This window comes from Acanthopagrus latus, chromosome 1 (assembly GCF_904848185.1).
Source record: "Acanthopagrus latus isolate v.2019 chromosome 1, fAcaLat1.1, whole genome shotgun sequence".
NCBI lineage: Eukaryota > Metazoa > Chordata > Actinopteri > Spariformes > Sparidae > Acanthopagrus > Acanthopagrus latus.
In genome coordinates this window covers 32823419-32849368 of record NC_051039.1, presented here as the reverse complement: position 1 = coordinate 32849368, position 25950 = coordinate 32823419, and the positions used below count along the sequence as shown (strand labels likewise).

At 40.9% G+C, this 25950-nt stretch overlaps 1 protein-coding gene and 1 long non-coding RNA gene across 9 annotated transcripts in view; both read left to right on the top strand.

Annotated features, from left to right (window-relative positions):
* LOC119022301 (glycine receptor subunit beta-like) overlaps positions 1-25950 on the top strand; it is a 167000-nt gene that overhangs the window by 98984 nt on the left and 42066 nt on the right. For all 8 annotated transcript variants that reach the window (XR_005075889.1, XR_005075888.1, XM_037103023.1 and 5 more), the window contains one exon: positions 11337-11474. Coding sequence is in view for 6 of the 8 variants with exons in the window: in XM_037103023.1 (XP_036958918.1) it covers positions 11337-11474 (138 nt within the window). In the remaining 2 variants the exon portion in view is untranslated. The remainder of the gene's footprint in view (positions 1-11336; positions 11475-25950) is intronic.
* Positions 6928-8284, top strand: LOC119022375. Its single transcript, XR_005075892.1, has 3 exons — positions 6928-7613; positions 7730-8002; positions 8150-8284. It is a non-coding gene; the product is annotated as an uncharacterized LOC119022375 (long non-coding RNA).

The window sequence follows — 25950 nt, the reverse complement described above, 5'->3', positions numbered from 1 at the left end:
ATCTTTCATCTGGAAAATGGCAGTTATCTGATTATGAGAAATCTGATAAACAAACTTAGATGTTTGCCTGATAATTAGTTTATTCATTGGATGTGTATAAAAGACAGGCTACAACTTTTATTCCTTGGCCCCCCCGGAATTATTCTCTAAAATTTTACGGTTTATTGTCCCCCCCAACTATGAAATGGGATTTTCGCCCCTGGCTGCAATACCTCTCCTTCACACACTGCTGCTGAGATGCTGCTGCTCCAGCAGACTACTCCATAGAAAATGGCTGATGCCACCACAGAGTCATAGAAATAGGTCAGGAGTCAAAGCCGCGAGGCAAAGCAGCAGGCCGCAAGGTAAAGCAGCGAAGCAAAGCAGAAGTGATTTCTTGCAGACAGGTTAGCGGTTGCTATGTCACTACACAGGTGTCGAGCAACTTACGTGTGGCTGGAAGAGAATGCTAAAGTTACTGTGCTACATACTGGTCAGGCAATCATGGTCAGCACGACTACATGACGACCAGCAGCGGACAGCAAGTGGTACACAGCGAGCAGTGAGCAGCATGCAGCCAGCAGCAGCACCCAAGCGGGCGGCACACAGCGAGTGGTAAGCAGTGTGCAGCCAGCAGCAACACCCAAGCGGGCGGCACACAGCGAGTGGTGAGCAGTGTGCAGCCAGCAGCAACAACCAAGCGAGCCTCTGAAATAAAAGAACCCAAATTAAACAACTGGATGGACATCGTGAGACCAGACCGTAGTCGCCGCCGCCAGCCTACCTGCCACCAAGCGAAAGCGGAAGTAAAGGGTGCCAGGAAGTTATGTGACCCAGGCTCCGTCAGGCAAGAGGTCAATCAGGTGCCTTCTGCCTCCCTATATAAGGTGCTCCCCCATAGCGATTGGCTGGGAAGAGCCACACAGCTGAAACTCATCATACACTACTTCATACTATTACATTAGGGTGTATTCAGACCAAAGCTGGCATTGCAGCTAGTGTTGGAGGCCTGTATATGTGACTTGTCGAGAACCCCCTGCTAATCAATTTGCTGAAAGGAGATGCTGGTATTTTGTTATGCTACTAACCAAGTGATCATATGTGAAACATAGCGCCATACAAATAATTGTTTGTTGTGTTCCCTCTGTAGCATTTGGCCCTGCGAAATAGCATGCCCTGCTACTGACCATTTCTACTCTGCCTTTGAACTGTGGTCATGCCTCTGGCCCTAGATTAAACATGCTGGTCTTACAGCGATTGTCGGCATACACAGATGAAGAAAGAAAAACAATAATCATTTATAGCCAAGGACTCAGTGAATAAGCATGGCACTTGATTGCCAGGTCACTTGAGTGGCCAGCCATGACCATGGGTTGCATTTTTCTAAAAGTTGAGTCTCAAAGTTGAGTGTCAAAAAAACTTCTGCAGCTGCAGCTGGCTGCTTTTTTTTTTTTTTTTTTGTGGAGACCCTGATGTCAGCACCAAGGCAGCCTAAACCCAAGACCCTCACACAAAATGAATGAGGGGTCCTGGGTTTTCACCAGAATGCTTGGCTTGATGTGAATCCAGCCTTACTGGATATAACTCTAGTATATTAGAGTATGCCCTCTAATTGCATGTTATCACAGCCACACCAAAGCACATTAATCTTAATAGGCTAGAACACTTACGATGGTAATGAAGGTACTGCAAAATGTCATAGCAGAATCGGAAATCAACTGTCATAAATCGCACGCATTCAGACTCACGGGCATGCAATAAAACATCCGCTCACACAAATCAAACATCTGCGCGCACATTTTTTTTCCCTGAGCGCTTTTCCATGCACTCGGAAACTATTTTTTATCCTGCATCTCTGCCCCCTGGAGCAATATTGTGGCCTGCCAGGAGAAAAACAGCCTGAGTATGCGCAGAGTCCACTCGCAATATTTTCGCCTGCTTGCACGCGCAGACTGCTTGCTTGTGAAACTCTCCTCTCCTCACTTGGAAAACATTTCCCCTGCTCGTGCGCGAGTAATTTTTTTTAGTGGGCATTTTTTGTCAGTAAGGAGGCGGGCCTGGGGGCATGCCAATCACCATTGCATCCCCGAATATAATTGGTTGAGCCTATTCGCCAGTCGGACAGCAGGGTACGGCGACACCACTAGGACAAACGGGACAAACCACACAGCCCTGAATGCCTGAATGACATGTATTGTGATTTGGTGTCTTGACTTGAATGTTTGCAAAATGTCACACAGATCAATGAACTTCAGTATGTTTGTCTGAGTGCTGTCTTTTCTTTCCTCCATTGTTGACATTAATCTGATAAAATGCTGATCATTTTTTGTAACTTGGACCCTGTTGCACACAGACAATTTTTATTTTGGTAAAATTGTTTTGTTCATATTCTCGATCTAGGCTACTTCCTTCTCCCTGAAAATCATAAATGTAAAGCGCAGTTATAGGTATACGCTATGAACACAACAACATGAAGTAGGGATGTCCCAATCAGGTTTTTTTCCTTTAATATATAGTATCTGCCGATACTGAGTCCCCATCCAATACTTAGCTTCAACTAATATTTTCCTGGATAACATGGCTGCATTAAGAAAAAAGTACCTGCATTCCTTTATAGTTTTTTTTATTTTTTTATTTTGTTGAAACAAAGTATATACTTTCATATGGCTCTTTCTTATTCTGCATATGTTATTCCAACATTGGCTGACCACCTTCCTTGTGTTAGCAGGTGAGTCTGTGAGGCTGCACTGTGACAGCAGACCCTCGTGTACAGCCAGCTGACGTGTGAGAGAGACACAGCACACGCTTGGTACCTCCATATCATCCACTGTTTTTTTCATATTCCTTACGTTGTCATTTAAAATTACGTGGATGTGTTGCTTTTCTATTTGACACGCGTTCAGCATCTCCTTGATTGCCTGTTTTACATGCGCTGCTGTATGAGACTAGCGAAACTAGTGCACATACCAGCATTGTAACTCGAAAGTGAAGTCAATGTAATGTAATGCCAAGATGGTAGGGCATACCGGGGATCCAGGTGATGAAGAAAACCCTGATCCTCTACCATGGAGATGAGCTGATTAATTGAATTACCTTCTCTGTAATATTTTTGGTCATGTCACTGTCTCAAGGATATTTCTCTGTCCTTTCGAAAGTATCCGCGTGTTTGTTGCTTCGGTGTCTTTGCCCCCCCCCCCCCACGAAACAGTCGTATTGCAGATGTTACATATCACCGTTGGACTACTTTTGCTTTCTAATTTAAGTTATTTCCACACTGCAGACATTTATTCCAGAGGTTTGCCAGAGTAACATTATGCACGTGTCTGTGTTCTACCAAAAATTGTGCTCGGACGTAAAAAAAGAAGATAAAATCAGGCTTGGGTCCACGTTCAAAATTCAACTAATACTGTCACTGCAGCAAAGTGATGTCATGGCGTATGTGTTGTTTCTGTGTGGAGTTGAGACGGTCTGACTCTGTATCACCACTTCAGACTTCAGACTTCTGAATCTGTAGAAGGAGCTGAGGATGTTTGAGTTCAGTCCCGCCCCCTTCAACTTCATCAGAAAATAGAGGTGCTGATGAGCCTTTTGGACAAGGCTCATAGTGTTTTCATGCCAGGTGAGCGTGTTGGAGAGGTGTACACCAAGGTACTTAATGCTGGGGACAACCTCTACAGCTGTGCCGTTGATGTGAAGAGGAGGAGGAGCGGCAGTGCTGTTCTTTCGGAAGTCCATTATCATCCCTTTTGTTTTGCTGTTGTTGAGTGTAAGGTTGTTTTCCCTGCACCACAGTCCCTGTCTATCCACCTCCTGCCTGTATGCTGACTCATCTCAGTTGGTGATAAGCCCCACCACAGCTGTATTGTCTGCAAACTTCACTATGAGGTTACTGTCACAATGTGCTCTGCAGTCATGAGTGAGCAGGGTGTAGAGCAGCGGACTGAGGACGCAGCCCTGGGGGGAGCCAGTGTTGAGGATGATGGTGGAGGATATTGTGTTATGGGTCTATTTGTCAGGAAGTCCAGAACCCAGTTGCAGAGTGATGGGGCTAGTCCGAGAGTTGACAGTTTATTCACCATTGTCTGTGGTATGATGGTGCTGAAGGCAGAGGTGAAATCCAAGAACAGCAGCCTCACATAGGAGTTCTTCTTCTCCAGGTGTGTGATGGATGAGTGTATTAAGGCAGCGATGGCGTCAGCTGCGGAGCGGTTTGGCCTGTAAGCATACTGGTGGGAGTCAGTTGTTATATTGATGGACTTTTTAATGCTCGCCATAACCAGCCTCTCAAAACATTTCATCACAATAGGGGTGAGAGTGATTGGACGATAGTCATTGAGACAAGACACTGTGGAGGCCTTTGGCACAGAGACAATGGTAGATGTCTTGAGGCATGTTGGAACGGTGACCTGTGACAATGAGATGTTAAAAATGTCTGCCATGACTGATGAGAGCTGGTGTGCACAGTCCTTGAGGGTCCTACCTGGAACTCCATCAAGGCCTACAGCTTTTTGGGGGGTTATTTTCTGCAGCGTCTTCCTTACCTCAGCTGATGTTATACTGAGAGGGGAGTCATCAGGTGAGATTTTGAACCTGGCGATGGTACTGGTGTTTGAAGCCTCAAAACGAGCATAAAAGATGTTGAGAGCATCAGGTAGTGATGGATCAGAAGGGCATTCTGCTCTCTTCCTGTTGTAGTCTGTGATGCTCTTAATGCCCTTCCACATGCTGTGTGGGTCATCAGATAAGAAATGACCCCGTATTTTTTGAGCATAGCTCTGTCGAGCGGCTCTGAATGCCTCTGCATCCCCTGCTTTAAAAGCAGCATCCCTTATTCTCAGAAGATGGTGCACTTCTGCATTGAGCCATGGCTTCTGGTTAGGAGAGATAGTGATGGTTTTGATAGTAGTGACATCCTCCACACACTTCGCAATGTAGGCCAGGACTGATTCTGAATACTCCTCCAAGCTAACTGTATTGCCCTCTGTAACTGCCTCTTTAAGCATCTGCCAGTCTGTGGTTTCAAAGCAGTCCTTGAGCATTGGGACAGCTTCAGCAGGCCACACAGTGATGGTTTTCTGTGTGGCTGTCATTCTCTTAGTCACAGGGCAGTATGCTGGGACCAACATGATGGAGATGTGGTTGGAGACACCAAGGTGGGGGCGGGGGGAAGCTCTGTACATCCCTCGTCTGTTAGTATACACTTACAGAGCCACATACAGAGCCTCCGGGTGTTTGTTTTGGAGTGAGCTAATGGCTTCATGTAGCTCGTTCAGGGCAGCATTGGCATTAACGTCTGGAGGAATGTATACTGCAGCTATGACAACGGCTGTGAATTCGCGCAGCAGGTAGTGTGGCCAGAATTTGATAATCAAATACTCCACTGGCTCAGAGCAGTGTCTTCCGACCAGCAAACAGTTTGTGCACCAACTTTTGTTCACATAGATGCAGTCTCCTCCTCCTTCTGTTTTTCCTGACAGCAGATCGCGATCCGAGCAGAAGAACATCCGGTCATCAAGTTGGAAAGCAGAACAGTCCTTCATTTCCTTTTGGCATAGTCTCAGCCTTGTTATGTCCATCTTGTTGTCCAGCGCACGCACGTTGGATAGAAAGAGTGATGGGATGGCAGATCTGCTGGCGCTAGAATTAAGCTTGGCTGTCAGGCTCGGACAAGGAGAGAGGACTCAGATGCAGAATGGCAAAAGTAATGTCAGGTTTTATTGACTGATTGCAACTCTTCAGCAAGAATGACAAAGCAAAAGACTATGAACTGTTATGAGACAAACGGAACGCACAAACATAAAACACAAAGAACGAAAAGCGCTCCCGAAGGAGGAATCCTACTCTGAGCTGAAATGTAATAGCTATGAAACTTGATCAGAAAACAAAATTCTGAAGAGGTCAGCACACAGGCTATGAAACTTTCTACTCTAAACACTGTAGAAGGTACAACAAAAAACGCTCCACAAGGAGGAAAACAAAAGACTATCAAACATTAATAATATAAATCAAAACTCTAACCAGAACAACAGGGGACGAAATACTTTGGCGACGCAGACAGGGGAAGACAAGGACTTTATACACATGGGGGAGGGGAACACAGGTGAAAACAATCAAGGGTTAGGGATGACGTCAGACCAGGGACACAAGGGGAAGGGCAAGTGACCTTAAACGAGAGGAGAGTTACTTTTCAAAATAAAACATGAAATTCACAAGACAAAAGCCCAAGACAGGACATCCCTCACCGCGATGTGACATTGGCTAGCACCCCGGCTCTCTTGCCCCCCTTCTGTTTCCTCGAACACCGCCTCCGCTTCTCCCTGAAGCGGCAAAGTCTGTACCTTCACTCCGATGCACTTAATAGCTGTAATCTGCAGAGTTGCGCTTTAAGTCCCGGTGTAGCTGGCTGGTTGGTATTTAGCTCCAAAAGCCTAGCCTTACTGTAGGTTAAGGTTTTTCCTACTGTGACAACATTAACAATAACATTTACAATATTAGCTCCGGGAGCTAGAGAAGCTGCTGCACTGCTGTGTGCCACCTGGTAACATCAACCAAACCACATAATAGTGGTCAAGTGTTATTTTTCCACATTTGTTTTGAAATATTATAGTTCTGATAAAAAAATTAGAATATATGTTATTTATTTATTTATACAGACAGGTTAGAAACAAAATAATAAGATAATAAATAAGTTTTGAAAAATAAGTTTAAAAAAATAAAACAAAAATAATACACAATGCAAACAAGCTTTGAAAACATAAGGGCCTCTGTTAACAAAGAATGTTAAGGCTAAAAGTAGTTCCTAACAATAAAATAACAAGTGTGTCAGTCGTAACTTTAGGACTCCTAATTTTTGAAAATAAGAGTCACAAAACATTTTAGGCCTAAAAGTAGCACCTAAGTCTGGGAGACCTTAGAAGTAGTCCAGATAACCACTAACTCAACTAGTCCTAGTCAGACCTAGTCACAAAAAGTCCCAAAATGGCTGCAGTCAATCAAAGACGCTAAATGACGGGGAATTATTAAAACGACATTGGATGGACCGTGAAGGGATTGAAGGTTGAGTTGGTAAGGGATGCAATAACGTCCCCAACCAACCGAAACAATCCAATAATGCCGGAATTAAAATGTTTGGCAACACTCCCGTATTTGGCTAAAATGCAGCTCTGTAACGCAGATAATTTAGGGATATCAGAGAAACTATCCACCAAACCATCAATGCGCTCCGTAGACCCCGTAAAATCCATCAGTTTATCCGGTTTCCTTTAGACAATCGCCAGCAACAAAGAATCAAAGCCAAATTCATGGAAATTGCAGGTATACCCGGTGTGATTGGTGCCATTGATGGGACGCACATTAAAATAATTGCACCTTCTCAGGATGAAGATATCTTTGTCAATCGGAAAAAGCCGTATTCCATCAATACACAAATTGTCTTTGATGCACGTTACAATATACTAGACATTGTTGCAAAATGGCCCAGATCAACACACGATTCCCGAATTTTAATGGAGAGTGGATTGATGCAGCTTTTCGAGCAGCACCATGTACCAGCTGGATGTCACTTGCTGGGGGACAGTGGGGCTCCTGACACCTTACCTCAATCCACAGCCGGGACCACAGCTCAGCTATAACAGGTAGGTTGTGATGACTGTACAGCATTTGGGCTATTTAATAGTCATACAATTCTGTACCCTGACTTAAAGACTACGTACATAATTAACGATGTTTTGGGTTTCTTGGTGTATTTTAGAGCACACAAGAGGACACGCAGTGTTGTGGAGAGAGGAACTGGCCAAATGAAATGCAGATGTGCTACACGGTGAAATCAGACTACGCCCAGAGAGAGCCAGCAGAGTTATCACTGTGTGTGGTATTCTTCACAACCTTTGCCAACAAAGCCAGAGGATGATAGTAATGATGATGAAGGTGACGATGGTGATGATGATAACGACAATGTGTTCCACTGGGATGAAGTGGAACAAAGTGGACTGCCATACAGGGATCACTTTGTGAATACACAATGGTAAGAAAAAAATAAATAAAATACAGCAAACCACATTTAATCCAAAGCCATTTATTCATTTTTCATTTTCTCAATTAGTAAACTGTTAATATTCACTCTTCAATTTCATGAGCTTCTCTTTTTTTTCCAATACTTTTGCTGTCTAAGAACACGCATTTTCTCCATCAGGGGTGAGGTAGTGGCACCTGCAGCAGAAAGGAGAGGGGAGGCAGGAGGTGACAGAGGCTCACAGCCACTGGAGGAAGGCGCTGCAGCTGGAATAGGAGCTTCAGGAAGAGGAAGAGGAAGAGCACGTGGAGGTGGAAGAGGAGAACATGGAAGAGGAGGATGTGGGAGAGGAAGAGGGGCGGCTCGGAGAGGAAGAGGGGCTGCTGGGAGAGGAAGAGGGGGGCCTGCAGCTTCTGGGTGTTGATCCTCCCTGTATGGGAGAGATATTGTAATTAGGATCCTTATTTGTGAACACATTTTTAGGAACTGGGTGTCATTTCCTTCTTCATTACATATCACTATGCATACATTTTAGCGTCTGATTATTGCATGATGCTTACCCCTCTATCTCTGACAGTAGCCGTTTTTAGACAGGGCACCAAGCCACCAATTTGCCCGTCCTTTTGGTGGCTCGGTCCATGGTTTTAGACAGAGGCCGGCAAATTGGGGGTCAGTTTTGGTCCGCTGATTTTCCGCCTAGGAGGCTACACTTATTTCCGCCTCACCTGCTATCTAAAAACGTGGCAGAAATGTGCCGGCCTCTACATGAGATGGGTGGAGGTGTCGATGACGTGCACTGTTGTGCGACCCACAGCCAGGGAGTTTTAAAACCAAGAAACAGCTGATCACAGCAGTCAGTCCATCACTTCATCCGTGAACGTCGAGATGGGCAACTGAACAGCCACTGAGATCCAGGAGATGCTAGTATCTCCTCGGTCTCTGTAGCTGTAGCTGTTTGGTTTGGTGTTGTGTCGACAAGCTAAGAATGGTTGGTACTTTCAAATTAAAAGCCTCCCGCTAAGAACCCAGTTTTTATCTCCAATTGGGTGCAATGTAAAGCTCTTATTTTGAAGACAAATTCGTTGTCGCTGTTCACTGCCCAATGTTGAGCTTCACGTCACATCACAGGTTTTCTCCCTACCTCAGAGGCAGCTTTTAGAAAAGGAGGAATATTACGCCTCAAGTTTTAGAAAGACAGGTCAGCACATTGCTGCCCTTACCTTGGAGCAAATGTGCCACCTTTTCTAGCTAAAAGGGGCTAATAACAGCATAGCTGGGTCAGCTGCACCCTCAATACCAGTTATACTGGTGTCTGACCCAGCACGCTGTACAACACTGACGCGACTGGGGACACAGGCTGTGGTGCTGAACCTGCTCCTTTGCATTTAACATTTCGATGATATGGAAAACAGGGACCACCTTACATTTAAACATCTTCATATCAAAATAGCACTTTGGATAAAACAGTCTACCAAGACTGTGAACATAAAGATTATCTTGTATTTGGCTTTTGTAGATTGCATTGTAAATTAGTAATGTTAATTCCCACCTGTTTTCTCGATGGCTTGTTTGAAGGCTGCAGTCTCAGCCCTCAAATGAGATTGCAGTGAATACCACTGTTTCTCGCAGTCATTGTTTCTGTAGTTGAACTTGAACGGACTGTCATGTATAGTGTCGCAACATAGTCCTATTGGATAACTGGCCTATGCTGACACGTCAAAGGGATAGTTTGTGTTTTTTGAGGTTTGGTCATATGAAGTACATATCTATTGTCGATCTGTTCCCTACCATAATCTCCGATCAGCGCAGCCTCAGTTTGGAGAAGTAGAAAGCCGGTTCAGCCCAGACACTCAGCTTTGTACTGCAGTGAACGGGGTCCAAAGAAAAAGCTAAGTTAAACCAATTAAAAAAAAAAATCCGTAACAGTTCAAGTGTATGTTGTATAGAGAAAATTCACACTGCTTTACATCGCCGTCAGACCTGCCTTTCTTTTGGCACTACATTTTCTGAACTGTAGAACCTCCGTACCCCTACGCATTAGCACAACTGCGTAGGGATATGGAGGTTCCACTTAAAAAAACACAAACTATTGCATATTCTTTTTTTCTCTATTGCAGTTGTTATTTTTTCAACACATTTCATTAATAATTAGTATGTTATGTTTAGTGATGAAATTGTTTAATCTGCTATACATGATTTTTGCTAGTATTTTTGAAAATTGTGGCAGTAAAGAGACAGGTCTGTAATTTGACAATTCATGTCTATTTCCAGTCTTGTATATTGGTATGACCTTGGCTATTTTCATTTTTTTAGGAAATATTCCCGGGTGTACAGATTGATTGCAAATACGTGTAAGAGGTTTCACCACATACTCAATGATGTTTTTAATAATAAACATATCAATATCATTCCAATCTGTGGACCTCTTACTCTTAAATGACTTTACAATTTCAACAATTTCATTTTCATTTGTTCCCCTTATTAACATCGATTAATTTACAGTTAAGTCACCGATTTCAAGATAATCCCTACTATCATTCCTTACAATGTCATTAGCCAGACCAGGACCAACATCAACAAAAAAAATCATTAAATCCATCTGCAACTAAATTCATGTCAGTAAATATATTGTCCTTTGCCTAGAAATAATTTGGGTATTCTGGTTTTGCAGTTTTTTGTTTGATTATCTCAATCAGTACCTTCCATGTTTGTTTAATATCACTCTGTTGTCCTCCAGTAATTTACTGTAGTGATCCCTTTTGCTGCTTCTCATGATTCTTGTCAGTTTGTTTTTATAAGTCTTATAGATGTTCTCTGCTTCAGTTGTTCTTTCCTTTTAAAATTCTTTATATTTTGAAAAGTAACCGGAAGTTATGATGTTGCTACGGCGAGTGACTTCCCATTTGCTCTTTGGTGAATACGGCTGAATTGTGGTGGAGCCAGATGTATCTGGTGGAATCTAGCTGTTAACAAATCTGAGCTGAAATCAATGACCAATAAATAGTGTGGCTACATGAATGTTGCAGGAGTATCTAGCAACTTTCTTATCTTAATAACAATCTTATCTTCTTCCATAATAAGAAACCATTTATGCAAAATGCTAAGTAAATTGAATTTGTGTTATCCCTTTAGTAAAATATGTTTCTGTTGTATCGAATGATTAATGCGTGTATACTTTGAAATTCTTATTAATGGTTTTATAATTATTCATTTTTAAGTTCTGTCACCAGTATGCAGCAAAAGGCCTAAAGAAATCCTAAAAAAATCAGAATAAATGAAAGGTAATCTTTTTTTTAATTGTTGTGCATTAAATAATTCATAAATATTTTCCACTGTTTTGTTTTAGTTGGCTATACCACCAGTGATCTTGTGTTCATGTGGCAGTCTGACCCCGTTCAGATGGATGAGATTGCTCTCCCTCAGTTCGACATCAAACAAGAGGACATAAAATATGGAAACTGCACAAAGTACTACCAAGGAACAGGTTAGTAATTGTTAATTATATAATTGTAACAAAGCAGTAACATTACCACTACCCTAAAGGTGCAATTTGTAACAAAAGTTGAATTTTGCATCTCATTCCCAACTTATCAAATAATGCAGGACAGGTCATCCCAAAGTGTTGAGACTGAGACTCAAAAATTAAGGTGTAATAATTAATTACAACTAGTTACATCTATGACTGCAAAACAATCACTTTTACTAACTGAACTGTTACTTATATTCTTACTTTAACATTAACATTAATTAACTTACATTTATAATAAAATATAAAAAGATGCCATCTTACTTGTATAGTGCATAGTCAAAAATACAGTCAATAATGTCATGTCATGTCATTGTCCAAACCGCTTATCCCTTTCCATGGGGTTGCGGGGTGTTGCTGCTGGAGCCAATCCCAGCCTTGTCTCAGGGCGAGGGCAGGGTACTCCCTGGATAAGTTGCCAGCTCATCGCAGGGCCCTCACTAGTGAGCAATGTGGGGTTCAGTGTCTCGCTCAAGGACACTTCGACATGCAGCTCAGCACTACCCGGAGCTGGGATTTGAACCAGTGACCTTCCGATCGCTAGTCGACCTGCTCTACCCGCTGAGCTACAGCCGCCCTACAGTCAATAATGTTATGTTTAATTAAAAAAATTCTGTATACATACATTTGACATTCAGCAAATATTCATCGTTTTGTTTAAACTATGAAATTGTGTTGGATCCACTACTTCTTGTTACATTACTGGGAGTTAAAGATATTACATGATAGCAATATGATTGAACAAAGTTGCATGCCAAATGGTATATGGCAATGACTACACTGATTATACTCAAATAGGTCATCAGTGTGTTTTGTAATTTCTTGCTGCAGGTTAAGTGAGTAGTATTCAGGAGATATGTGTTTGTACCATGTTGTACAGGCTCTATCCTCAAAATTAGCTTGTGGCTTATCCAAGAGGGCTCTTTTTCAAAACCCAACATGATTGCGCGCTCACAGCATGGCCATAGAAACAGGCAGATATAAGAAACCATGGCCAGCAAAAGAGATGTGAGACAGTAGAGACAGAGCAGTACTTCCTTACACAGTTCCCAAAACTTCTATTCAGGAAACAGACAATTATACGACTGTGTGTGTGTGTGTGTGTGTGTGTGTGTGTGTGTGTGTGTGTTTTTATATATATATATATATATATATATATATATATATATATATATATATATATATAAAACTGTCACGCTCAGACAAGGAGAGAGGACTCAGATGCAGAATGATTGATGTAAAGACAGGTTTTATTTTACTGATCTGTAACTCTTTAGTATGTATGACAAATCAATGGCTATGAAATTTCTATGGAGACAGACAAGACATACAAGACAAATAACACATAAAAAGGAAAACGCTCCCGAAGGAGGAATCTATACTGTTCTTAAATACTAGACTATAAAACTTAAATAGAAAACAAAAACTCTCCGAAGAGGTCAGCTCACAGGCTATGAAAAATTTCTACACTGAGTAATAAAAAGGTACAACAAAAAGCGCTCCACACGGAGGGAAACAAACAGCTATCAAAATCCTAAACTGAAAATCAAAACTCTAACCACAAACTTTAGAAACAAAAAAATCAAACAACCAAAGAGAACAAATTCAGAAAATAAAACTTGGCGATACTTAACTTGGGGTTTACAATGCAAGACTGTGGATAAGGCTTCTGTATACGACTTACGACGAAATACTTCGGCGACGCAGACAGGGGAAGACAAAGATTTTATACACATGAGGAAGGGGAACACAGGTGAAAACAATCAAGGATCAGGGGTGACGTCAGACCGGGGACACTAGAGGAAGGCCAAGTGACCTGAAACGAGAGGAGAGTTACTTTTCAAAATAAAACATGAAATTCACAGGACAAAAACCCAAGACAGGACATCCCTCACCGCGTTGTGACAATATGGCTGTCAAACTATTAACATTTTTAATCTGATTAATCACAGGGTAGCTGTGGATAAATTACGATTAATCAATCATTCCTAAATATAACCAAAGATTTCACATTTTCTCTGTGTTGTTGGAACGGAAAGATAAATGACAGGAGGCAGATATATATGTTTAACATTTGTCTTGTATTCATGACAAATCCAAATTATGTTATTACTGAGATTGAAAAAATAACTTAATTTCCTAGTTTCCCAATCTCCTATGCCTCCTAGCGAATACAGGATGTGTTATTCCAAATGTATTTTTCATTTATTTATATATATTTTTTAATCAGACTAAAAGTTAACCTCCATTCTAAACAATTTGGGCATCTTAGCCATTGCTCTTTTGGATTAATGAAACTTTTTTTCTAACAACTGCAATTTCACATAATCAAATGTGTCCCTTTTACCTATTCTTCTTTTAGCCAGTTGCTGAGGCAAACTAACTGGTTAACATTATCTGAATGTAAAGCTGACTGCCCCCATAGAGTTTGTGGATTTTAGTCACGACTGCGCCTCTTGACGGTGGCCTGCAGAACATGTCGAGAGGTGCAACTTTTAGAACTTCTCTGCAGCCTGTGTCCTCGACAGTATTAATCTGTCTACGGAGGGAGACTTACTTAATGCCCTGCGTTCGGTGAGGGTGGTCTGCCGCCAGCCAGGCGTTACACCCGAGGTTGACGCTCCGACAAAGACATGCTTGGTGTTGAGATGATACTTAGAGCTTGAGGTGCTTCGGTGAAACGTAACCTCCTTCCTGCAGTGTGTGTACAAATCACGAGGTGTTTATTGATTGTTCCATCTTTTCTTATAATTGAACTTTCCATCCAAAGGGCCAACAGGTTCTGCGGATTCCTCAACCTCGTTCGGGTCACTATCAGCCATAACGTTAGAGCGAGGACGAGTGGACGGAGTTGGATAAACAATGGGATCGCGTTAATTACACAAATTAATCATCTTGCGCTAACGTGTTGATTTTGACATATGTAGTATATATATATGACATATATATATATATATATATATATATATATATATATATATATATATACACACACACACACACACACACACACACACACACACACACAGATCTATAGATATATATGCAGTATATACTGTATATAGGGCAAGCAACAAACAATGTTACAGCACATAAAAGGTCTTCTAGGTCTTCTAGTATCTGCCCAGACACTAAGCTGCGTGAGCTTTAGTCCAGCTTGCTTCCTTGGTGTGGATTAAAGGCGGTTGCAGCATCCTGCGTTGGCTGTTTAAACCACGTGGTTTGACATGGGCATAGAGGAAAACGGGCAAAGCAGACACTTTCTGAGGGAAAAATCCTCCTTCTGCAAGTGCAAAGCAGCTGGTTGGATAGCTACTATTGTGGATCCGCAGCGTGTTTGGTAACACGGGGCAGATTGACTTGTCCAGCAAGATGAAACACTGCAGCCACTATTGTGGATCCGGAGCGTGTTTGGTGACACGGGGCAGACTGACTTGTCCAGCAAGATGAAACACTGCAGCCACTATTGTGGATCCGGAGCGTGTTTGGTAACACGGGGCAGACTGACTTGTCCAGCAAGATGAAACACTGCAGCCTTAGGTGGTTAAAATCTAGACATTTGGTTGCTCCCTTTGAGTAATGATTTTGCTGACAAAAGCCGAAGCTTCCAGCAAAAAGTAACTTTGGGACTGGAGATGAAAAGGGCACGCAGTTGCTTTTGATTTCTCTGTTCATCCGGTCATTGCGGAACTGACGATGCATTCAGGTGCGCTCACAATGGGAGATGGGAGTTGTCAAAGCTGTGGGGGCTGTGTCAAGCAGGCGCCACCAACTGGACATCAGGGTCGATGCACTTTCCTTTGTTAGTGCAATTTGAGGCCGCTCTGATGTCATAACCATGTGACTGTCCCAACACAGTATTACTAACCAGAAGAACATGTCAGCAACATTAGACTGGTATGTCATCTGCTTCTGCAATGCTCCTGGTGGGATATGAAATTGCATGGAGGAGGAAACATAACAGGGTCACACAAGCACATGCATATCATTTATGTCAGCCTCCAAAACTGAGACATGAAGATGGTTCCACAGGAGAGGAACCTGGAAGCTAAAGGCTCTGGCTCTCATTGTACTTTTGTAGACTCTTGGAACCACAGGTAACGCACGATACTGGACACAGTATTTTAGTGGGGTAATAGGGTACTATGACCTTTTTAAGATATGGCGGTGCCTGGCCATTAGGGGTTTGCATGTGAGGAGACTGATTCTCAGTTATAGTCTGGGTTGTATAGGAAGCCATTTCAAAGACGCTAATACAGGAGCAATATGATCTCTAATATTTTTTCTTATCAGTACACATGCAACAGCAATGTTACTCCAACATGAAATCAGCTGTTCTCACTGTTAATATGCATACAGTATTTGACATATGTGAGATAGTGTGATTCACACTGTGAGAATAATTAATGGCAGGCTACCGTACCATGAGGTCATCAATATGATGCTTCATCTTGTTTTCAACAGGACTGCATAAAAGTGAGAGTAATATAGCCAGGGAATACATAATTTATCAGGAAAAAAAATTGTGTGTGCAGCACTCATTTGAGCAGCAGACTTTATCTGTGGACAAACTACACTGCTTGAACTCATTTTTCACCAAGATTTGTTATTGATGATCCCAAAGATTCTCAATGGGGTTAAGGTCTGGACTCCGTGGTGCCCAATCCATTTGAGAAAATGATGTCTCATGCATTTTTTTCCCATTTAGCCTCACCGATTAGTGGTTTTCTTAAGGCTACATAGCTGTTCAGTCCCAATCCCTTGCGTTCCCTTCACATTGTGCGTGTGGAAATACTCATACTTTAACTATTAAACATAGTCTTTAGTTCTACTGTTGTTTTTCTATGATTTGATTTCACCAAACATTTAAGTGATCGCTGATCATGATCAATCAGGATTTTTTTCCAACCACATTTCTTCTTCGAAGATGATGGTTCCCCACTATCCTTCCAGTTTTTAAAAATGCGTTGGGAATTTCTTAACCCAATTTAAGTAGTTTCTGCAATCTACTTAGATGTTTTCTCTGATTCATGCATGCCAATGATTTGCCCCTTTTCAAACAGACTAACATCTTTCCATGACCACAGGATGTGTCTTTAGGTATGGTTGTTAAAGAAATGAGAAGCTACTCATTGCATCACTTGGGGTTAAATAACATGTTGCCAGCTGAGAGAAAATTACCCATGCGGTAATTATGCAGTAATTATGCAGTAATTATCCTATACTTATCTATGTGCTCAGTTAAATCCAGGTGGCGACTTTTTTTTGTTTGGCCAGGCAGTATATAATAGTGTAAGCGCCAAGTTCAGGTTTACGACTGCACACAGCAATTTGCAGGCAACACCAAAAACTGCCGTGAATTGTTGGAAATTGACGTGGGCCTTGCTTGGCAGTTGTCCTCCCATGACCCTCCTCCCCCTAATTCTAGGGGAGGCTTTAACATGTAAATGAAAAATGCTGTGAGCTATACGAATGCAAATAAGGGTAGCAGAGTGAGTTTTACCCCAGGTAACATTTTTCTAAAAAGTATTAACTTCATTTTAAGAAAATCTCTGGTATAAAAATATCAGGCTCAGTATAACCTAATTATAGACTATTACATTTTAGCTTGAATTGATTTATTTCATTAAAGTATGCTAGATTGATTATTGTGTGTCGTTAGCAATATTATGTAAAAAAGATACACAAGATTCTTCTTCTTCTTCTTCTTCTTCTTCTTCTTCTTATTATTATTATTATTATTATTATTATTATTTTCTTTCCTAGGAACAAGTTAAAGACTAAACACCAGTTGTTAAGAAGTTAACATTTGCATGAAATATTCTGAGATAAATAAGATATTAAAATGTATTGATAATTTCTGTTTAAAATGTGTGACTTTAGAAAATAATTTAATGGGTTCTGACTGTTTTTAAAATAACTTAAAAAGTAAATCTTATTACATGTGAGACTTCATGACCTTTAAGAGTTTTTACACTTACGCGTAGACCGGAGCGTGAGGAAGAAGGAGCTGAGAGTTAATGGCGTGGAGCAGCTAACAGTGGACTGTGTGTGTATCATCAGTGTCATGTTTTATCACTAACGGACTGTGAACTGTTGTCAGACGGCGTGCTGTGAGTGTGTGAGTTGGACTCTCCATCGCAGTCGAAGTGTTTGTGTTTTATTGGACATGAAGCAAGTTCGGCTAAGCTAGCTAGCAGGAGCTCGGCTAGCGGCACGATCACTGTCTAGAGGAGGCCTGCGCTGACGGGAGGAGCTTTGCCATTTCGCCATGGAGAGTGTTGCCAGCAGAGGGCGTTTCACTGCCGCAGAGGGACACAGTGGTTTATCGCTGCGAGCATTTTGTTTTCACAAACTAACCTCGCCTCATAACGAGACCGTGACCTCCTATTTGCTCAGAGCAATGTCTGCAAGTCCAGATTTACATGATGCTGATCACTGTGTGCCATTGTATGTAAGTAACTTTTGCTGTTTTCTCCTGCCTTGTTTAATTTTACTGACTTAAGTTCTTTTATTCATACCACTCTCATTTGTTTTCCAGCTGCCTGTAGACTTAATAGATTAGATCTGTTTTTGTCAATGGGACTATTTTTCAGATGCATTAATAGATGTGTTCTGTCCATAGGCAGTGCATCACACAGTACTCATTGTCTTTATTGATTGTTTTTAAAGCTGCAGGAAGCGAGAGAGTGTGCTAGCTGAGGATGGGGTGGACCTTTGAAAGCGCACCACCAGAGACCTGATGTCTGATGAGGAAGACGGCGGGGTGTCTGGATGGATTGTGCGACCTTGTCCTTTCGCAGCTAGGAGCTCACCGAGCTCTGTGCCACGCTGCAGTCAGGATTAGAGGTGATTCCGAAGTACAGGGCAACGGACCACAGACGTCTGCAAAATGGACCGAATTCAGACAGAATGCCACCAGTTACCTACAGTCGGCAAACAGACACTTCACAGTGCTGTAGGATTTTGGGCTTCTCATGAGCTTCCCATATGTTGTGTGGGCAGATCTACTACACTTTGTACATAGTTGTGTGTTTGTGTTTTGTGCTAATAAAGCTCTTTCTTTGAATAAACAGCACGGCCCTGGCAAATTTTCCTTTCCTCAATGAATTCATTCATGTCCTTGATTTTACATATATACATATATAGTACATATATAGTGACCCAGGGTGACCAACAGTGGCAGATCTGCCAACCAAGCTCGAGTGATTTTTCTTGTTTAAACGTATCCATTACTGAGTGAGTAAATTCAAGCCAGGCCAGACATTCTCTGTCCAGGCGTGGTTTTGCTGCTATTCATATGCTAATTAGATCCATTAGCACCTCTGCTAGCTCCACATATATCATGGTTCATTTCTGTCAATATGTGGCACAGACGAATGCTACGTTCACAGGCTGTAAATTGTCATTAGTAGTCTATTACTCATGCCTCGGTTAATAGTACACTTTATCTCTGAGTTGTGAACATGGTGTAATGCTTCCTGTAAATCAAAAGACCATACAAATACATTTGTATAAAACAACTTACACTGGTTCTGCTCACTTGTTCTTTTACAAGGCTACTAGGCTACTTCTAGCTAGGGCTACTTGAAAAAAAAGCTTTGCTTTTAGGCTACTTTTAGCTTAGCTAGCAGTCACTGAACATATTCTTACCGCAATCTTGGGATTGTGCACTGGTCTTCTCTTCTTGAGATTTAGTCTCCTCCACACAGTTTTTCAACTCCAAAGCAGCCAACCTATCCTCTTTGGACAGCAACCTGGAGTTTACTATGGTGAACTGCTCATTCACATCGACAGCAAGCAGAGTAAGCTCATGAGACAGCCCACTAATAGCATTCAGCAGTTTCTTCTCGCCAGCAGTGTTGCCAATTCTTTTCCAATGAAAGTGGCTAGCACCAGCTCCAAAAGTCTTCTTGTTCGTGTTCTTCTTCTTTTTCTTCTATTACAGTGGTTGGCATCCAGCTCAATGGTGCGGTACTGCCACCTTCTGCTCCAGAGTGTGAATCAAACAATAGACTTAGAATCAAATTCCCTTAAAAAACAAAACAAAACAAAACCCAAAAACAAATAAAACATAAATAAGTAAAATACACACACACACACACACACACGCACACACACACACACACACACACACACACACACACACACACACACACACACACACACACACACACACACACACACACTACATCCAAGTCAGTCACCCTAACACCCCATTCATGCTTATCAAGCATATCCTAGGAAAAATTCCTGTATCCGTTCAGGGAGCTAACAGTACCTGGACCTGTGCTGTCTCAGCCATACTCAGTAATCCTTTTAATGTGAATTCTTGCACCCCGATATACGTTCTACAATGCAGAAGTTCATGCTCCACTGACTCCTCTTCCTGACATCCCTCACACATGCCTGTTTGATGTTTCCCTATCATTTTCAGTGTTTTGTTTAGTGCACAATGCCCCAACCTTAACCTTGTTAACACAATTTCCATTCTACTGTTTCCTCTACAGATAGAGAGTTGATAGAGCAATCTTTAACACATAATCACAAACTCACAACAGGGACAAATATATTTGAAGTAAAAACAGTAAAGGGAAGGAGAAGATCAAACAAACTATGTACATTTTTACAAAATTGAGGAACATCCCTATCTGGAGAGAAAGTGTGAGAAAGAAGCTCAAATGAGCTATGTACATATCAGAGAAAATATCATTCTATACTGTTTATTTATTATAGAGTCAACTATTTGCTATCAAAACTATGTAGTTATGCCAATAGAACAGTGGTCCTCAATAGGCAGCCCCCATCCGGCCCGTCGGCCTCCTATTTATGACCCCTGAACTGTTATTCCTTTACAATGTATTTTGGTTGGATCAGCACGTGTACACCGGGACTTATCTCCATGCCAACGATACACATACAGCTGGGTCACTCACTGCTGCAAGTGTAATTTTTAACTTTCACTTTTGTTTTTGGAGCAGTTGGCATATTGACATTTTGCTGGCTGTTGGAGCCTAGATTGCACGAATATAGCATGTTCCAAGTTCACTGCTAAAAGAAAAGTGGACAGTGAAAATTGGTAATTCGAAGAAGAATGGACTGAAAAATTTGCATTCATTCTCCCTCCAACCAGCACAAGACCCATGTGCTAAATATGCCAGGATAGCTGTGATGAAGATTTACAATTTGAAACGGCATCATGAGACGAAGCATAGGAATTTTGAAGAGACATTTCCTCAAAATTCAGAGGTAAGAACAACTCAAATAAATGCACTGAAATTGTCCTATCAAGTTGCAATCAGGAAAAAAAAAAATCTTTGTGCCCATTTAAGATTTGTATTTGAGTACCCCTGCAATAGAAGTTTGGAGCTTGCAAGGAACAGACATGTCATACCCAGCATCATTTCTGCCTGTTTCTGCTGGGAGATGTGTGGTTAACACATCCACTGTGCATTTTCAAGACCAGAGAAAAGGTCACTGTAGTCCTGCCACTATGCACAGTGGTTGAGCTCTAGGAGACTGTGATGTTGTTTGCATGGAATGCACATTTTACCTTTGACCTTAAAACCAATTGTTGAAATAAATTGTTTAGTGTATTTTTTATTTATTTATTATTTTTTTTTACATAACATTGGCCATTGCTGATGACATACACAATAATTAATCTAGCATACTTTTAATTTCAATTCAAGCTAAAATGTAAGCGTCTATAATTAGGCCATACTGAGCCTGATCTATTTATACCAGAGATTTTCGTAAAATGAAGTTAATACCTTTTAGAAAAATGTCACCTGGGGTAAAACTCCCCCTGCTACCCTGATTTGCATTTGTATAGCTCACATTTACACGTTAAAGCCCCCCTAGTATTAGGGGGAGGGGGGTCGTAGGGGTACAACTGCCAAGCAAAGCCCACGTCAATTTCCCACAATTCACAGCAGTTTTCAGTGTTGCCTGCAAATTGCTGTGTGCAGTCGTAAACCTGAACTTCCACAACAATCTTAAGTGCAGCTTACTGACAAAAATCCCACTTTTCATGCAGTGAGTGCAGGTGATGAGAGAGAGCAGGATGATGCTGTCATCGCTGCTGGTGAAAGGGTCCCACCCCCTGCAGGTAACTATCACAGGACTGAGCAGCTCCTTCAGCGATAGACTGATACACCCCAAGTGTGTGAAGGAGAGGTATCAGAGGTCCCTCCTTCCTGCTGCTGTCAGACTTTACAACCAAAACTGCTCCCAGTAGACCTCACCATGCACTGTGCAATACAAACACTATACACAACCCATTTCTCTCTCTCTTTTTTTTTTTGCACTGGACAATTTTAATACCCATATTCATTATTTATTAACAACACTACACTGCCACACTGTTTACAATTACACTGTTCATTTTGCACAATACTATGTATATACAAGTCAATTTAATTTCATACTTTCGTATTATGTTGTTCATATTATACTATTATTATTTATTATTGTAATATTACTCTCCTTTGGCTGCTCTGACACAGAAATGTCCCAGTTTGCAGGACAAATAAAGGAATTTGGATTCTTTTATTTAATTATTGTTTTGCTTTTGCAAATTATGCTAAAATCACATCTATTACAATATAATCTTATGATCAGGCCATTTTGCTTTCACACTAATAAAAAACCTAATCAAAGTTCATGCGGAAACTAAACTGAGACCTTCTTCTTCATTAATTCTTGGTTGCATTGTTAGTCGGCATCAAAGTTCAATTGACAGCTATTGCGCCAGCCTTAAAGAACTGAACCAAATGGGCAAACATCAATTTCTGTATTCTCTTTTGATTGAGATTTTATTCATCACCAGTTTCCCGAAAATTCAATACAGGGGAAGTGTAACTAACCTGTACACTTATGCATATGACATATCTACTGTCATCATCAGAAGTGTAAATACACCTGTAAAGAAAATGTCTATCATGGCATTCTTGAGTTTCACTGATTTCCACAGCTCTCGTACTTCTGTTATGGAATGAGTGGAACACATGCTACTTTGTCACAAAAACATTCTTGAAGTTTGGTTCAGTAATGAATTTATTTTAGGTACACTGAAAATGGGACCAAATATCACGTTCAGTTTCCCCAAGTAAAACACCTTGAATGTAAGGGGGAGTTTAGTTTCATTATTTTCTCTATGCAATGTTTTTATCTCCTGTTAGTAAAAGCTAACACATGACCCAGAATACATAATGCTCCACATAATCTAAAACACCTTGTATTTTGACATTTTTTTCTGCACTGGTCTTTTCCATTCAAATTTTCTCCAAGATGCATCGTTTCTGTATGTTGTCTTTCTACCTCTTTAAATGTGACTGTAGGTTTGTGAGTTTCTCCCATTTTATCTTTTTCCAAAAAGCTGATTTGGCAGTTACTTTACCTCTTAAAACAGCTGTGCATGTGTCCCACAGCATGGTTGGAGACACCTCAGAATTTTGCTTGTCCTGTATGTATGTCTGTATTTTTCTGTCCTTCCAATACATTTTGAATTCAGCCAAGCATGACACAGTGTGTCATGCAGCAAAGGGCCAGACTGGGACTTGAACCATGGTCCTCTGCAGTTAGGACACAACCTCTATACATGGGGAGTGCACTTCTTTGAGTATGTTCAAATATTTAATGCAGAAGTGAAATGTGTGTGTAGTCTTTACAGTTAGGGTTCTCTTCCACTTGGGCCTTAGTGCTGTGAATGTTTTACTAATCACGGTTTTCTGTGCGCCTCCTGCAGAGAATCAAGTGTCAGATTTTACCTTTGATTTAAATCTCCTCCAGTTGTCAAAATCCCTTTCACCTCTGATGTTATTAAATCAATTGTAAAACACTTGTCTATACAATGTACCCACCTCTCCTTCTGTCTGTCCCTAATTTCAGTTTGTTTCTCAATGATCTTCTCAGATATTAGTGTGCCCACCCATCCACCTATGTCTGGATGTATATGATGAGGAAAATATTTGGATAAACCCATTTCTCTTAAGTTTCTCATGTTCCCTGTCTATCAGGTAAGTTTCCTGTAGTAATACTACACCTACCCTGTCCTTCTCCATCTTATTTAGTATCGTAGGCCCTTTTACTGGGTTGAGAATTCCATTTACATAATAGGAGGCTATCTTAAATTATTTTGTGTCATCATTTTTCCCATGTCACCTATCGGCTCTCTTTTCCTACACTTCTATTCATAGATACTCAAAAAACAAAACAAAAAATTAAGAGTTAACAAAGTATAACAAAAGTTTGGAATTCTCCAAAAACATTTAAAACTAGACAAATTGCATTTCCTGCGAAAATACAGTGTGAATGCTGAAGGCCGAAGGGAAATCTGCTGAATGTTCTGCTGACAAGCTGAAAAAGCTGAAAAGCTAAAGGCAGAAAGAGCATAAAAAGCTGAACACCCTGATAGCTGAACAGTTTCTGTAGCTGAACATGAAGCTGAATGTATAAGGAAGCTCAAAAGGCAGAGAGATGAATATTTTCAAAAGATGGAAAGACAGAAAAGCTGAAGGGGGCTGAAAGAGTTTAAAAAGTTGAACATTTTCAAAGCTGAACATGAAGCGGAATGTTTAAAGGAGTTGAAAAGGCAGAAAGATGAACATCTGAAAAGGCTAAAAAGGTGTAGAGCAAGAGGGCCGAAAGAGCTTGAAAAGGAGAAAAAAGACAGAAAAGGCCGAAAAGTTGTAGAATAAGAGGGCAGAAAGAGCTCAAAAAGGTGAAAAAATAGCTGAACAGTTTCTGTAGCGGAACATGAAGCAAAATGTATAAAAAAGCGGCAAAGGTACAAAGATGAATATATTTAAAAGATGAAAAGGCAGATAAGCTGAGGAGGGCTGAAAGAGTTTAAAAAGTTGAACATTTTCATATCTGAACATGAAGCAGAATGTTTGAAGGAGTTGAAAAGGCAGAAAGATGAATATCTGAAAAGGCTAAAAAGGTCTAGAGCAAGAGGGCAGAAAGAGGTTAAAAATGTGAAAAAACACTGGAACGGTGGACAGTTAAAAGCAGAAAGAACTTAAAAAGGTGAAAAAACACTGAATGGGTTGAAAGTTAAAGGCAGAAAGAGCTTAAAATGGCTGCATCATCTATGTAAAGTAAAAGATGTTGGATTCAAATCCAGCTGAGGAGAATTCGTTCTCCAGTGTTCCAGCTGCTCTCCAATCAAGTGATTGTGTCACTCACTCTAGCTGACGCAATACACACGCATTCTACAGATACACACGCTGTCCCCATAAGAATGAATGGGAAAATGCCTCACAAACCCCTGCGATTTTAGAAAAAACGTTAATAGTTAGGGTCAAAACATCTATATGGTGAGTGAGAGGAGATATTGCTGATCTCGGTCATCTGGTTTTTATTTCTGGAAAGTGAGAAATGAGGGCACAAACATGAGAGACAAATCAGGTACCATCTGCTGTCCTCTAGAACTTTAGGCTCAAAATTAACATTGCGGCTTATGGGGCGGCTTAGTGACTTCTTGTCGCTCCAGGGCTTCCGCATCCAAAACTGTAAGTCATACATCTAAAATGAGACCATCATCTGAAAGCCAACAAGTTTTCCTCTATTTCTATGTATACATGGTCTATGTTGAGTAAAAGGTTTGGGATCTAAATCAAGCTGAATAGAATTTTTTTTCTCACTTTTGGAGCTGCTCTACACTCTGGGGTGCAGCAGTTGATGATGTCACGCACTCTAGCTCACGCAATACACACCCATTATAAAGTCAGAAGACAGGCTAAAAGTTCTTCAAACTAAAACTGTGATTAGTCCAAAATCGTAGAATATCTTTAAAAACTGAATACAAGCCCAGTAGTTCAAGTTTTGTGACTCTTTTAAAGTTGGAATGGTGTCTCTAGCTCAAAGCATTAGGGAGAAGAAGAGGTTGAAAGTCGAGGATTTTTGAAGAGGATTTGAAGGTTTTCCCATTTGCGGCAATGTAAATTTTTTTTCATAAAAAGCTGAATTTATGAAAAAGTTGAAAAGCTGAAAAGCAGAAGGCTGAAAGAGCTTAAAAGGCTGAACGTTTTAATAGCTGAATGGTTTCAATAGCTGAACGTATGCTGAAGTTATAGCTGAATGAAATTTGAAAAAATCCCCATAAGGATGAATGGGCAAAATTTTGCATAAAAAGCTTAATATTTCAAAAAGTATAAAAGATAGAAAAAAGTACAAGCAGTAATGTCCTTAAAAAGCTGCACATTTTGATACTTGAATGGTTTCAGTAGCTCAAGAACTGTAGGAGAAGAAGCGTGCTGAAAAACGTACGGAAGAAGAATAAAAACTTTAACTAGAAAAATTTCTATTTCCTACGAAAATACAGTGTGAATGCTGAAGGCTGAAACGCTCTTGGAAATCTGCTGAACGTCCTGCCGAAAAGTTGAAAAACTCAAAAAGCTGGAAAAGTTGCAACGTTAAAGGCCGAAAG